This window comes from Boeremia exigua, assembly GCF_020726555.1.
Source record: "Boeremia exigua strain MPI-SDFR-AT-0100 chromosome Unknown C7974scaffold_6, whole genome shotgun sequence".
In the NCBI taxonomy this organism is placed as follows: Eukaryota; Fungi; Ascomycota; class Dothideomycetes; order Pleosporales; family Didymellaceae; genus Boeremia; species Boeremia exigua.
The window spans coordinates 2,015,491-2,030,386 of NW_025763523.1; the positions used below are offsets into that span (position 1 = coordinate 2,015,491).

A 14,896-nucleotide genomic window follows, 5' to 3' on the forward strand; every position below is an offset into this window, starting at 1 on the left:
TCCAAAGTACTCGACGTTGGAGTTCATCGCATATATGTCACGTGATGACCGGCAAAATCTCTACCTAGGTACTTCGAAATATCCTGAATTGTCGCAGTTGTGACTAAGCGATATTTCCATTCACTCTACACGTGATTAGACAGCGAACTGAGCCGTGATGCACTTCTTGATGCAACAATTAACAGACGTGATTCGCAGTAGATTCACTTTACATCAATAGAGTACGTCGAACGCGACCAGCAGTTCAATACCATAATCCGGTACATCCTCCAAAACCCCGAGCACAGTAGAGCCGTCGCCGCACGTCCAGGCGCAGAGAAGACGAGAAATGGAATGGCTCGGGAGCGAGGAAGCACGCATACGTGAACAGAGAGAACGACTGATGCGACAGGAGTAGACGCGCGACAAATACCAAATTGGGTAATCATGAATGGTATCTCATTTGCGTTACACCGCATTATCCAAACGCCAATTCCACGCAATGGTATCCATCTATCAAGCCTAGATCTTGTACACAACACCGCCAGAATACATAATCTTGTTGCGCTCGCTGAGCGTCTCAAGCGCCTTCTCGGCCTCGTCAGAATCAAAGGGATGCCTTCCAGTACCGCCGCCGAGTCTGGCGTTGACAGCGGCGACGAGCGGCTCGACGTCTGCGGCATCGTTGGCGAACAACGGGCTATCGATGAGCTGGCCAAGGGCAGTCTGGAAGACCTGCAGACGCGCTGATGTGAGTTCCTGCGACTCCTGAGTGTCGGTCTGTGTAGGTGGAAGTTGTGACTCGGGAAGCGAGGATGCAGCGCTGACTTGCGATGAAGGCCCGGCCTGTGATGATTGCGTGCGGCCCGCTGCGCGCTGTGCGTTGCGTTGTGTCCGGGTTGTGGCCCGGTAAAGATCATCATCCTCATCATCCTCACCCTCGTCCGCGGGTGCTGGTGTGCGTGTGGATGTCGTTGTGCGTTGAGGGCGTGAAGAAGGACCGCCAGTGCGTGTTGTAGCTGGGGTCTGCTCATCACCGTCTTCATCATCGTCATCGGACTCGCCTTCATCCGTTGACATGGCATCCGGATCGCGAACAGTCCTCCTGCGCTTGCGGCGGTCGTCCTCGACAACCTCCTTGAAGAGAGCAAACCGCAGAATCTGCTCTGCAACGTCGGCATCCTTTTGCTCGACCCGCTTCGACAGGCGACACTTTGCGTGCGCAGTCGACAGACGGATGAGTGTTTCGAGCGTACGCGCTGTGATAGGCGAGGTGCGGCGAGTGCCTGAGTCGAGCTCATCGTTTCGAAGCGCAGAGTATACTGCGACAATGTGGTCTGCAGCGCCCTTCGTGAGAATGGGCTTCTCACGCTTGGCGTATTGAATGTACTTCTTGATGAAGGGTATACTCAAAACATCAGGCGTTTTTCCGCGGCCGACGGTGACTGTGACTCCAGAGTGCAGCATGGGGTTGAACTTCTCGCGCACCTCTGTCGGACGATTGGCGTCGGCTTCAGTGTCTAGACCTACACCAAGCAGTTGAGCACCGTCTTCGCGAACGGGCGCGCCCTCCTCGGTGCCTGCCTGGCGGTATCGATGCATGCGGAGGACGTGTTCCGAGATCTGTCTGTCGCGCGCATCTTCAATATCATCTGTGACTACAAAGAGCAAATCGAAACGAGAGAGAAGCGAATCCGGCAGGGCGATGTTACGGTGTGGGTCCTTGTGAATGTCGTACTGGCCGAAGATGGGGTTGGCAGCTGCGATGACACTGCAGCGAGCGTTGAGAGAGGTGTGAATGCCTGCCTTGGCGATAGTGACTGTCTGCTGCTCCATGACTTCGTGGATGGCCACCCGGTCCACATCGGACATTTTGTCGAACTCATCGATGCAAACAACACCTCTGTCGGCCAGGACCATGGCACCGGCTTCCAGACGACGCTCTCCTGTCTCCTTGTCTTGGGTGACGGCAGCTGTCAGACCGACGCCGGAAGAACCTCGACCGGTCGTAGCGATAGCAAGAGGAGCAGTGTTGAGCACGAAACGAAGCAGCTGCGACTTGGCTGTCGAAGGGTCACCCACCATGAGAATGTTGATGTCTCCCCTCAAATGCGTGCCGTTCTCGAGGTTCTTCTCCTGGCCTCCCAGAAGCAGCAGCAGAATGGCCTTCTTGATATAGTCGTGACCGTAGATAGATGGCGCTAGGGATTGGGAGAGGGTTTCAAAGACTCGCTTGCCCTTGGCGATCTTATTGATATTGCGAATGTCTGTGTCGGTTATGTTGACTTGTGCAATGCCGCCGCCCGACTTGGACGACAGCAGGATGACGTTGTTGGCGAGAATGAGCGTGCGGAAAGTCGAGCTGCCTGCGCCAGCGTTGCGGTTTCCGAGCGATCGGTAGATACCAACAAGTTGGATGCGGTCGCCAGGCTTGACGCGATCTACAAGGTCGTCGTCCATGACAACGTCAACAGACCGCGGCAGCTGGCCGGCAGGTGCGCGCTCCGGCATCTCCTGGATCGAGATGGTTTGGTGGTCTCTGTAGACACAATATCCGTATTCAGTGACGAGCTATGCTATTAGCTAGTGCTGCCTCTTCCTATGCGTAGTGCTTACCGGATTGCCTTCTTCGTCTTCTGTGGGGTACACACTTGTGCTCGCAGCGCCTGTTGTCATAGTCTGATCTCTGTACTCGCGGAAGTGAAACTTCTGTTTAGTCTCATTGTAGTGCACGCTCTTGACCACCTTTGGCCTGACAAGCGATGTTTTTGTGACGATTCCTTCTAGCGACACCATGTGATTGAGCTGATTGGAGCTGAGTGTGCGCGGATTGCACGAGTACTCTCCGAAGCTACCGATGTAGGCGCAGTAGTATACGACATCGGGGCCTGATTCGGACTTGGGGCGGTCGGTAAAGGCTTCTACGACACTTTTGAGCGCGCGGTCGAAAGCCTCCGCGAAGTCGAAAGGCTGGTTTAGCAGGCCATCAGCCAGCTCGCGGTTGTGTGCTCGGATCTCGTCGATGCTGACCTGTTGAAGTCAGTGGAGAAGCGTGGATGAAAGTAGCTCGGCATACTGTGAGTCTCCTCTGTGCTCTGTTTAGCATGACCAGAATGTCTGCGCGGTAGCTGCATACGTCAGCGTGTTTGTTTACCAGGCACCACAAATCATTACCTCCGTTGGGAGACATCATCTACGCAGTCGTAAGTATCCTGCCGTCCAAAGACCGAAATCGTGCATACCTGGGTCTAGGAACTCCTGTGCGAGACGGATGCGCCTGCGCACCTCCTCGTCTCTGATTACTTCGGCCATGGTGGAGGATCGACTGATTGAAGTAGGGAGCGGCTACTGGGCACTCAATCGATTTTTGCGCAATCGGACAAGCGTGAAGCAGCAGATATGGGGTATCTCGAAAAACGCACAGTCGTTGTTGATAGTGCAGAGGGGCAGGATCGACTGGGTAACGAACGCGAAAATGGCGGGTGCGCGTCGAGCCTAAGCTGCTTTGGGACGACGCGCCTGCATCAATCAATCCCCCTCTTCCGGCGTAGCTCATCTCGGCCCGCCATGTCGCAGACCACAACCTCCACTGCTTAGCGCCTCTTTGCGCATGCGAACAGTATCTCAAGGGACGATTCAATGTCTGTCCGTCTGGGACAGTTGACCACGATCAACCCAATTATGACCCACCTTTGTAGCAACATAGTACCCTCTCATAAGGCGAGCGGCTGACGACAAGCAGCGGAGATAAACCGCGGCGGCCTTAGTGGACTTTAGCACTCAAACATTGACGTCACGTCGACTACAGCAGCGATTGTGTCTTGCATACACGCGGCCGTCCATCGTTGGCCAATGTAGTACTCTTAGTGGGACCGTTCAGGTGATCCATCACTCCGTCCTGACGTAGAGTGGCTGTTGACGTAGGTTTGTCTGGACCCTGGCCATCACAATTACAGCCATAAAGAGCGCCCCAACGCCCTGTGGCACGGTATCCGGTATCCTACCCCAGCGAACGAAGATAACATGGCACCCCGCGTATTCCTCATCACCGGTACTTCGACGGGCTTTGGAGAAGAGCTAGTCAAGGTCGTACTCAACCATGGTGACCACGTCGTTGCTACAGCTCGCAACAGCTCAAAATTGAAGTTTGACGGCGCGAACGACACCAACAGCCTCTTCGTGGATCTCGATGTCACCGAAAAGAGCTCTATCGACAAAGCTTTCGAGGCTGCAATTAAGAAGTTCAAGCGTATTGATGTTGTTGTGAACAACGCCGGTTACGGTCTGAGTGGGCCTTTTGAGACCTTGTCTGATAAACAGCTGCGGCAGCAGATGGACATCAACTTCTTCGGGTTGATCGATGTCACAAGGAAAGCCCTGGAAACCATGCGCGAACTCAAGACTGGGGGCGTGATCCAACAGGTCACGTCCATCGGGGGCCAGATCGGTGAGCAGATCCGTTGAGACGAATGAAAAGGGCTGACCCATCAGGTGTACCGTCTTTCTCCATCTACTGCGCGTCTAAATGGGCAGTCGAAGGCTTCACAGAAGCGTTGTCAAAGGAGCTAAAGCCCGAGTGGGGTATCAAACTGACGTGCATCGAGCCCGGCGGCTTCCGAACAGACTGGTCCGGTCGCAGCATGGAGTTTGGCGAAGTCAAAACCGATGCGTATGATCATATTGATCCACGCAAGAATGCACAGAACAGGCATCACACTCAGCCCGGCGACCCTGCAAAGGCTGCTAAGGTCTTCTATGACCTGGCTGTCATGCAGGATCCTCCGATTCGCTGCGCTGTTGGCACCGATGCGTACAAGGCTATGACCACCAAAATTGATGCAGCCAAAGAAAATGTAGACAAATTCAAGGAGTGGACTAACAGCACTGACGTAGAGGGGTACAAGGCCCCAAGTTAGGTGCCACATGAGGCTGAGATACGTGAGGATGGAAACTTGCGGTGAGCCGGCTCTTTCACACAAATGGAATAAGCAAAACTTTACAGCCGATCAAAGATCCACTTCTAGCCCCACGTTGCACAGTTTCAACGCATGTTGACATCATTGTGCTGCTCTTGACCGGATATTATTCCATTCAGCATGTGTTCTGCCTGAGACAGTATGGCGACAGAACAACTGTTCGGTACCACCTTGCTGTGTCCGCAGCCACATTACGCCTCAACCGAGCGCCATGCATTTTGGATCGAGTCCCCTGGGACAGCCACGTGAGATGTGAGGAGCGTGTCAAATTCTAGCACGGACGCCAATCGGACTTTTGAGCGCAGTTGTACAAACTCGACTATCTCACTTCCTCCACCAGATTAGGCAAACCATCCGTATTGATCTGTATCACCAGTCAATTCCGGTTCATGACACCAACTACCGGATTACACGTGGCTGATGTAGATGCGGTGTTCGACATACCTCCTTCACACGACTGCTCGGGCTTGGCATCTCGAGGGGATGTATCGGACCTCCAACAGCCGCAACACAAACCGAGACTTCCGCGACGAGTCAAAGATGCAGATGTTTGATGCTGACCTGTATAGAGTCCAGCTGATCCTTTGACAGTTTACGCTTCACCGCGATGCCTGTTGTTATGTATATTGCAAGATACATCGTGACGAATATTACTTGGCTGTATAGTCAGGGGTGTACCATGGGCATGTCGTGGCTAGGCTGGAAAGCCTCCACATGAAGACAATGGTTCAATCCCGGACCATAGATCAGCATTCACAGCCACAGCGCGAGCCAATCGGTCATTCCCAGCTGCACTCCTAGAACTCGGGACCACACAAACCCAACTCCTGTCAGAATTATTCACATACTACAGTCTAGCGCAAAAGCTGGCACGACTTGGCGAACATTCACCGCTCGACTACGGCAATCGACCGCCATGCCCGCGTTTGTAGCCACCGGATGACAGAGTCGGCGTGACTTGGGTGCTTCGCTGCCTTCTCATAACCCTCTCCAACGCCCTCAATGTTGATCGATATCTTTCCCAAGATTCGCCGTATGAATAGAAAAGAAGTAGGTCAAGGTCTACACACATCCCACTCGAAAGCCCTTCCGTTCCTTACAGCCATGGGTGCCTCATTACTCGTGACTCTTGCGACCTTCCTGCCTCTTCTATTACACCTTGTAATCGCGTCGCCCATTCCTCAGGGTGACACAGATCACTTGACTTCTCTTTACCCTGAACCGGCGCCAAGCTATGGCAACATCTCCTGGATCCACGACCCCAGCATCATCTGCGAAGACGGTACTTACTGGCGCTTCTCCACCAGTGGGAATATAGCTGTCGCCACTGCACCATCGATAAAAGGGCCATGGACGTATAAGGGGGCTCTTCTACCAGAAGGCACAAAGATACAGATAGATCCGAATCAAGACATCTGGGTAGGTGTCTCGCCCGCTCTTCTGACCCATCGCACTGACCATTGCAGGCCCCGTCAATCTCCAAATTCGACGATTTATACTACGTACACTACTCCGTCAGCACCTTTGGTAGCCAGGTCTCGCAAATCGGCCTTGCAACCGCAGAATCTCTCTCAGGACCCTGGACCGACCATGGCTCGCTCAACCTCCCCCAGCAATCTACCTACAACCTCATCGACCCGTACATCTTCCAGGACCAGCCGGATGACACTCTGTACTTCACTTTCGGCAGCTATTGGACCGGCATCCAGCAGTTCTCTCTCCCGTCGCACGAGCAGCTGATGGCTCTCGATGGTAGCATAGCGCAGGTAGAGGACATCCAGACCATTGTCACCAACTCCTCCGCCGGTGCTGCGGTCGTCGAGGGCGCAGTCACACACAAGAATGGCGGGCTGTACTACCTCTTCTTTTCTGTCGGCGCGTGCTGCAACACACCGCCAAACCTCGCGGCTCCGGGGAATGAGTACCGCATCGCTGTGTGTCGGGCCGAGGCGGTCACAGGTCCGTATGTCGACCGTGAAGGCAGAGATTGCAGATCGCAGAGCGGTGGAACTACGATTTTGGCGAGCCATGGAGATGTGTATGCGCCCGGCGGTCAGGGAATTATGACGCTACCGAGGGACGACGGGCAGGAGGGGCGGGACGTTATTTATTATCACTATGGTGAGTGATTCCTCATTTTGTGGGGTGGAGCTAACAATGGCAGTGAATCCGAATGTTGGGTATGCAGCAGACGAGTTTTTCTTTGGTTGGAATTACCTCGAGTGGGAGGATGGATGGCCTGTCGTTGCGTAGTCCGCTTGTTCGTATCTGAATATTGTTTTGTCAACAAGTTTGTATGGAGTCCGAAGGCTGGCTAGCTGACGAGATATAGAAAATGCTCTTCCTCGGCTGAGGGGGCATCTGATTCTTTGTTGATACTTATCATGCGCGCGCCCGGAGGCTGGGACGGCGACCCCGGCGCGGTGTATCTTCCTTCTCGTACGCAGATTACTTTTTACGATGAAAGATCGAACATCCATAGAATCTTCCTGCAATATTACAACACAAAAAGGTCGCTGCTAGTGCCAACAGACTTGACCCATCCATGATCTGTGGAGTCTGTGGCTCATCGTGGCTCGTGCCGGGCGATGCGCTCTAGCAGGAGATCTAGCAGAAAGCTTATCTCGAGTGCGCAAAGCTTGGTTTCGCAATCAATGGCCGTCCACAAACCGGTTCTCATGCCTTTCCACGTCCGCTGGAACCAGAAATCGAATGCGAACATCTGCCGCATAGAGCCGCCGGGTTCCCTTTTCAGTCGCAATCTGGGTGGGTGGATGAAAATGGCAGCGCTCGCGTGCTCCAGCCCCGCCAATACGAGGCGTTCGCTAGACCAATCACATGCGCTGCTCAAATCGATCTTGCACAAGGATCGGAAACGCATGCCGGGCAAGGTGGAGAAGATCTGGACGAACGTGAACACCTCTGCACGGATCTGGCGATGTAGCATGGCTAGACGGCTGCAGAGTGCGTAAAAGGGACAATGCACGCGGTGAGCGCAGAGTTGACAGACGAACAATTGCGCAAACCACCGGCTCTAAGAAAGGCGCCAGCTGAGTGTGGCTAATGCAGCTTGGCATTCGTCATCCTCTCTTCCGCTGCATTGCTGAACCGACTCCACAGTGAATACCTGTTTGCACTGTGCTACAGCAGTGTACAAGACTGGTCTCTGCGCTTTACAACCCCCGCAAGCCTCACTCCTCAGCCTCTTTTCGCGCCTCAATCGCTCTCTTTCGTGATCAGCACGGCAACGCTCGGGCGCCCAAGACATGTCTGATGCGGGGAAGCAGAAAGGGCTGAAGAAGCTCTTCCACCCTTTCAACCACCGAGCCAGTGAAAAAATCGAGGAACTGCAAGAGAAGCTCGAGCACACGAAACTGAGAGAGGCGCACATCAAGGCCGTGCACATCAGTCACAAGGTCGGCAAATTTAAGAATTTATTCAACACCAACCACCGTCACGACGAGGAGCATGAGCAGGCCACGGATGATAAGCGCACGAGGGTGGGCGAGAACCACCGCTTCCATTCGTTTGCGCCGGAAAGAGAAGGCAATCTGGTAAAGTGGTACGTCGACGGCCGAGACTACTTCTGGGCCGTTGCCGAGGCATTGGAGAAGGCGCAGGAGACCATCTACATTGCAGATTGGTGGTTGTCGCCGGAACTGTTTCTCAAACGCCCGCCTTTCTACAACCAGGAGTTCCGACTGGATCAAGTCCTCAAGCGCCGCGCCCAGGCTGGCGTGAAAATTTATGTTTCTGTGTACAAGGAGGTGCGTGATACATTGCACTGAGATCACCTGATGCTGACGTTCTAGGTTTCCGCTGCGCTCACATGTAACAGCCAGCACACCAAGAAAGCTCTAATGGGTCTGATCAAGGAGGGTGAGCCAGGGTACGGCAACATCAATGTGATGAGACATCCAGATCACAACGTGTTCGAGAATGCGTCTGACATGACATTCTACTGGGCGCATCACGAGAAGTTTGTTGTCATCGACTACGCGATGGCTTTCATCGGAGGCTTGGATCTGTGCTACGGACGTTGGGATAACAAGCAGCATCCGCTGGCGGATGTGCACCCTTCCGGGATTCAGAATCAGATCTTTCCCGGTCAGGATTTCAACAACAACCGAATTTTAGACTTCGAGGGTGTCGAGGACTGGAAATCGAATAAACTCAACAAGCTCGAGTACGGACGCATGCCATGGCACGACGTCGCAATGGGCCTCATCGGTCCCGCCGTATATGACATCGCCGAGCATTTCGCCCTCCGCTGGAACTTCATGAAGCGTGACAAGTACAAGCGCGATGAGCGATACGACTGGATTACCATGGAAGGACGGGAAGGAGTGGACGAAGATCTCATCGGCGTGCAGAGACCAAAGTTTCCAGTCGGTGAATACGTGCATCATCCGAAGACGCCCCTTTCCCAGAAGAACTTAGACAACCGAGGCACCGTACATGCACAACTAGTGAGAAGTAGCTGCGACTGGAGTATGGGCATTTTACCAGAAGAGCACAGTATCCAGAACGCTTACATCGAGCTCATCCGGAATGCCAAGCATTTCGTATACATCGAGAACCAGTTCTTCATCACAAATACCCGGAAAGACGATAAAAGTCCTGTCCACAACCAGATAGGAGCTGCTATTGTTGAGGCGGTGGTGAATGCCGGAAAGGAGGGTCGCAAGTTCCGAGTCATCATCCTCATCCCAGCCATTCCAGGTTTCGCAGGTGACCTTCGTGATAATGCGGCCGCTGGAACGCGCGCTATCATGGACTACCAGTTTAAGAGTATCTGCCGTGGCGAGGACAGCATCTTCGAACGGGTAAAGGCGCAGGGCGTCGACCCCAACGAACATATCTTCTTCTTCAACCTCCGGTCTTACGATCGAATCAACGTTACCCCTACGCTGAAGAAGCGTGAAAAGGATTCGGGAACGACATATATGGACCTCGAACAGGCTGAAATCGAAGAGCTAGAGGCGCCACTTGAGGATGGAGAAGAAGCACGAGCGAAGGCTGCAGAGCTGAGGAAGAAGTTCATGGGCGAGGAGGCAGATGTCGGGAAGGGCGACCAGGGCGGCATCATTGACCCTGACTCGATAGCAGACGACGCCATGCTCAACGACAAGAAGCCGAGTACCGAGGAGTGGGAGGGCGATCCAGAAGACGAGAAGAACCATTTCTTCCAAGAAGAGCTCTACATCCACGCCAAGCTCTGCATCGTTGACGACAAATACGTCATCTGCGGCTCCTCCAACATCAACGATCGCTCGCAGCTGGGCCTGCATGACTCTGAGCTCTCCATCGTCCTCCAAGATCGCGACGAAGTCGACATCCTAATGGACGGACAGCCCTACAAAGCCGCCCGGCTCGCCCACGACCTGCGTTCCAACCTGTGGCGCGAGCACATGGGCCTGCTTCCCGCGCAAGCCCTCGAAGCCTCCGACGACCCCAACGCGCAGCCCCCTGGCGAAAACTCCCCTAATGACCCCCAGCCCGGTCCCGAAGCCGACTTCGTCTCAGACCCGCTCTCGGACAAGCTGTGGGACTCGTGGTGCAGCCGCGCAACCACAAATACAGAGGTCTTCCGCACGCTGTTCCACGCCGACCCGGACAACAATATTCGCACGTTCGAGGACTACGACCGCTTTACGCCAAATCCCAAGACCGACAAGGAGCACAAGCAGGGCCATTTGTATGATATGGTAAGGCCAGTGGCGGAGATCAGGCAGGAGCTGGATCGCGTGCAGGGCCACTTGGTGTGGATGCAGTTGGAGTTCATGGCAGAGGCAGATTTGGCCGAGAAGGGCCTGCAGGTTAATGCGTTCACAGAGTCGATCTACACGTAGAGAGGGTTGACGGCGTTGGCGGCCGGGACGACGGTGCTCGTCACGTGGAGCCTGGGTGGTTTGTGTTCGCCGTTTGGATATCACGGCTTAGTCAGTGTTGTTATTCCTGTTTCATTTTCGTCCTATTCTATTATTATTTAAGTCCACTCAGACAGCACTGTCCTGCTTCGCAAACGTCCTCGCAAGTGCCTCGACGCTGTCCGCAACCCTACTGAACTCATCCTTCTGCTCGCCTCCGACCTCACCGCCTCCGTCGGCCACACTGTCGTCGCCGTTGCTCCACTGTGTCTCCATCGTGTTGAACGCGAGCTTCACGTCCGCGCCGAACACATCCTTGTCCGAATGGGAGGGGAAGCCACGGAGCGAGGCGACAAGGCGGAGGAGCTCTTTCACATCATCTCTGAGTATTGTTAGTATAAGAAGGGAGTCAGAGTAAAAGGTACCTACGCAGGCACCTCGCCGACCTTCTCGTCCTTGGTGTTTGCGTCAGATGTTGTCGTGCGGCGAATCGACGCAGATCCGTGGTGGTCGCCGATGACTTCAATGTGTAGCTGTGGGGTACCTGAATTCTCAGTGTCAATTCTAACACACTGGAGACAGCAGTGATGTACCGGAGAACGGCTTGGCCAGAGTGACCTGGAACTCGTGAGATGGAGGCGGGGCGACTTGGCGAGGCATCGTGGTGAGGAGACTGCGGTGCGTTTGGCGATCTTAAAGATCGTGTTGATTGAGAAAGTGTGAATTTATGAGTGTCTGTTTAAATTGAGGTGTATGGTTTTGTAGCGCATCGTGTGAGCCTTTGCTAGCTTTGGTCTTGACATCATGATGAAGCCTGTCCGCCTATGATCTCCACATTCCCCCTCGCGCCGAGATTCACAATCTACATTCGTCATTTAAAGTCAGAGGTGCACAAGGGGCGTCGCGTTGGGCAACGCGTTTGAGAAGTAAGGTGAAGCGCGTGCTCACGTGTCATGACATCATCGAGACCACGACCTAGAAACAACGTGTGTTGAACGATTGCTTATGCACAATCAAAACAGTTATATAAAAAGAAGAAAAAAGGTAAAGCTGGTAACAGACGATTACTCGACGTCATCTGCTCCCTCGAAAATGGCGACACCAAACGTTCTCGCCCACTTGCTCCCTTCACTGTCCTCGATGCTGACAGTCAACCGCTCAATACCAGCTGCCTTGGAAGTGTACGTCGCCTTCGACCCTACGACCACGACCGAGCCCAACGTAGCACCCTCGACAGTGAATGTAGGCTCGACAAACCCCCTTGCCAGCGCGCCAAGATCGATCTCGACAGACGAGGAAGGTGTGACGAACGCATGCGGGTCAGCCATGAAATTGAGGTACCCCTCGATCACATCCCATCCCTCGCCTCCAGTCGAGCCATCCCACCAGTCCGCCACTCCATCGCCGTTGGCGTCCCACGAGGCGCTCCGCGTTGCAGCGGGGAAGTCCTCCAGGCCGCCGACATCACTGGGATTGTCGATGATGCCCTTCTTGCCGCCCACGCTGCCCGTGTACGTTGTGGTCCCCGTGAGGGTTTCGTTTACGATACGTTTATCATGAATATCCTGGACGGGCTGCGAGACGCCGCTGTCGCTGAGGACGCGCTTGTACGCGTCGTTCGCGTCCTGAGTGTCTACGAAGCTCTCGAAGAACGGCTCGGCAACAAACTTCTGGTATGTGACGTTTGTGATGGTGACATCGGCGTAGCACGCGATGTTGGTCTTCTGGCCGGTGCCGTCGTTGACGTATTGCACGCTGTCTGCGGTGAAGACGCCGGGCATGGCGTTGCCGGCGCAGTAGTACGATTGTGAGCCGGGCATGTCGTCTTCGTACTGGGCACGCAGGGCGTAGGTGAGTTTTGACGCCGGGCCGCGCTTGTACAGGTTGGATACGAACTGGCCCTGGTGGGCGCCACCGTCAGTCACGCGGCCGCCGAAGTTGTAGACGACGTTGTTGCGGATGTCGAGTTTGCCGGCGAAGGCTGCGTTGCTGTCGACACCGCCAGCCATGCTCCAACTGCGGCCCTCGGCGTGGGCGATCAGGTTGTGGTGGAAAGAGCCGACGTCTCCACCGATCGAGGCGGCGTAGCCGTGAGCGGTGCCTGCGGGATAGTTCTTGTGGCCGGCAATGTTGAGGGGCTCGCTGATCATGTTGCGTTGGAAGGTGATGTTCTTCGCGTCGCGGGATGAGAAGGCCTCGTCGATGGTCCACCCCATGCTGCATCTGTCGAAGATGGCGTGGTTGGAGCCCTGCATGCCCATACCGTCAATCGTCTGATTACTGATTTTACCAGGACGTACGCGGACATGACGCAGGATCATGTCCGTCGCGCCGGTGAGGCCCAGCGGAAAGCCCTGGATGACTACGCCCTTACCAGGCGCCGTCTGTCCAGCGAGGGTGACATACTGGCCGCTGACCGAGATGCGCGACTTCGTCGTGATGACACCTCCGACATCAAACACGATGATACGTGGACCAGTGGCTACGGTCAAGGCGTGGCGAAGGGTGCCGACCTCTAAGCTGTCCTCAAGAGTTGTGACGTGGATGACCTTGCCACCTCTTCCACCACGCGCAAACCGCCCGTATCCTTCGGCACCTGGGAATGCGAGCTGGGCCGCACGGAATGTGAAGACACGCCCAGTGTAGGTACCGTTACCAGTCACGACATCGATACGCCAGAAGTATGTTGCCTGAGTGTTGACGTCGTTCAGTGTTGTGCTCGGCTCGGTGAGGCCCGTCGCAACACTCTCCAATTCAGAAAGCGAAGTGCCAAGGTAGACGTTGTACGTGGCTCCGGGGGCTTTAGCAGCCCTCCAAGACGCAGAGATATCGGTGGTGTTTTCGAGCGGGACGACTCGCTCGTCGCGATGCACCGGCGTGGGAAAGCTGATTTGATTCTCCAGAGACGCGTTGTCAATTTCGAATCCGTTCAGGAAGGCTCGGCCGTCGCCTGCGGTGTCGGGCGTGTATACAATCTCAACTGCCTGACCCTGGGTTGCAGTGAACTTCACATACGACGCAGCGGACTCCCAGATGTTGTCGATGCGGATGGATTGCTTGACGCCTGTCGCCACCTCTTTCCCATCTACGGTCACCGCGAGAGAGGCCGTGGCCTTCAGAGCGTCCCAAGCATTGTGCCATGCCAGGATTGAGTGTTCACCAGCCGATAGTCCAGAGATGCTCAACTTGATCGCGGCGCCGGCGTTGTCTCCGTTGTCAGCTGCCGTCGAGATGCCCTCGCCTACGACCCGTTCGCCCAGCGAGGTGATGATCTTGGAGTAGACGGCCTTGTTCCAGTTGCCATTGAGCTTGCCACTCGCAGCAGACAGCGTAAACGACAGACCCGTGTTGTTGGACTTCAATTGAGCCGACGCGCCTTCGGCGACAGTCCACGTTGTGTAATCCGTATCGCCCGTGTCGCGAATCTTCGCTGGATTGAGGCGGACGCGAATACTCGCAGGGGGCGCGGTCTCATTCACCTGCCTGCCGGTGAGGCCACTAGGCAGCGCCGAAGCAACCGCCAGCAGCGTGCTTATCCAAAGGAACGTCTTCATAGCTGTAACGAATGTGATGGTAATCCTTGAAGCCGCGACCAGCCCGCCTCCAGTCCAAATACTCAGCAACCACACGGCACACCTGGACGCATTTCACCGAGCGCAGATTATGAGCCACACCACACGATCCCGTCATCTTGCACGTGTTTGATCGACCAGATTGACAGGGCGGACCGCGGACCAAAGCAGCAGACGGGAATCAGAGATAACCCGAAACGACACCATTTCCACCGAAACAACCGCCAGGATCGATGTTGAGCGTGTTCCCCTCGCGTGCCCGTTGGATAGTGCGGGGCGTGGTGCGCTCATGCGCGCAATGTGTTTGAAACACGCCCCACATGCGCTCGCACAGCCTCGTATTGGCGCTGTTTCCGCGAACGAGAGCGCGCGGATCGACCGAAGTGGGTCGCCTTATTCTAATATCTTCAGCGCTGTGCAGTCGTTGTGTGGAAGGGACTTTGTCGACCGGCGCACCAATACATCCATTCGCCTTAAACCAGGCCGTGTATTGACAAAG

At 55.0% G+C, this 14,896-nt stretch overlaps 6 protein-coding genes across 6 annotated transcripts; 3 read left to right on the plus strand and 3 right to left on the minus strand.

The window, feature by feature from the left end:
- Positions 1-110: 110 nt before the first annotated feature.
- C7974DRAFT_190991 (DNA replication licensing factor MCM3) lies at positions 111-3,540 on the minus strand. Its single transcript, XM_046136600.1, has 5 exons — positions 3,222-3,540; positions 3,154-3,172; positions 3,056-3,107; positions 2,596-3,009; positions 111-2,550 (listed from the first exon to the last, which is right to left on the minus strand). The coding sequence occupies exons 1-5, from the start codon at positions 3,289-3,291 to the stop codon at positions 502-504; spliced, it is 2,604 nt and encodes an 867-aa protein (XP_045997460.1). The 5' UTR covers positions 3,292-3,540; the 3' UTR covers positions 111-501.
- Positions 3,541-3,793: 253 nt separating this feature from the next.
- Positions 3,794-5,166, plus strand: C7974DRAFT_191017 (uncharacterized protein). The gene is made up of 3 exons (XM_046136601.1): positions 3,794-4,426; positions 4,471-4,936; positions 4,992-5,166. Exons 1-2 carry the CDS (start codon positions 4,003-4,005, stop codon positions 4,893-4,895), a joined length of 849 nt encoding a protein of 282 aa, XP_045997461.1. The 5' UTR covers positions 3,794-4,002; the 3' UTR covers positions 4,896-4,936; positions 4,992-5,166.
- Positions 5,167-5,634: 468 nt separating this feature from the next.
- C7974DRAFT_434171 (glycosyl hydrolase) lies at positions 5,635-7,208 on the plus strand (the record flags this gene model as incomplete). Its single annotated transcript, XM_046144978.1, has 4 exons — positions 5,635-5,638; positions 6,007-6,374; positions 6,422-7,076; positions 7,120-7,208. 4 exons carry the CDS (start codon positions 5,635-5,637, stop codon positions 7,206-7,208), a joined length of 1,116 nt encoding a protein of 371 aa, XP_045997462.1.
- Positions 7,209-8,221: 1,013 nt separating this feature from the next.
- C7974DRAFT_376500 (phospholipase-like protein PldA) lies at positions 8,222-10,807 on the plus strand (the record flags this gene model as incomplete). The annotated part of the gene is made up of 2 exons (XM_046140281.1): positions 8,222-8,722; positions 8,768-10,807. 2 exons carry the CDS (start codon positions 8,222-8,224, stop codon positions 10,805-10,807), a joined length of 2,541 nt encoding a protein of 846 aa, XP_045997463.1.
- A 147-nt stretch (positions 10,808-10,954) lies between these two features.
- Positions 10,955-11,485, minus strand: C7974DRAFT_434173 (uncharacterized protein; the record flags this gene model as incomplete). Its single annotated transcript, XM_046144979.1, has 3 exons — positions 10,955-11,207; positions 11,255-11,369; positions 11,419-11,485. 3 exons carry the CDS (start codon positions 11,483-11,485, stop codon positions 10,955-10,957), a joined length of 435 nt encoding a protein of 144 aa, XP_045997464.1.
- A 362-nt stretch (positions 11,486-11,847) lies between these two features.
- On the minus strand, positions 11,848-14,533 carry C7974DRAFT_191074 (family 1 polysaccharide lyase). Its single transcript, XM_046136602.1, has one exon. The coding sequence runs from the start codon at positions 14,377-14,379 to the stop codon at positions 11,890-11,892; it is 2,490 nt and encodes an 829-aa protein (XP_045997465.1). The 5' UTR covers positions 14,380-14,533; the 3' UTR covers positions 11,848-11,889.
- Positions 14,534-14,896: the final 363 nt, after the last annotated feature.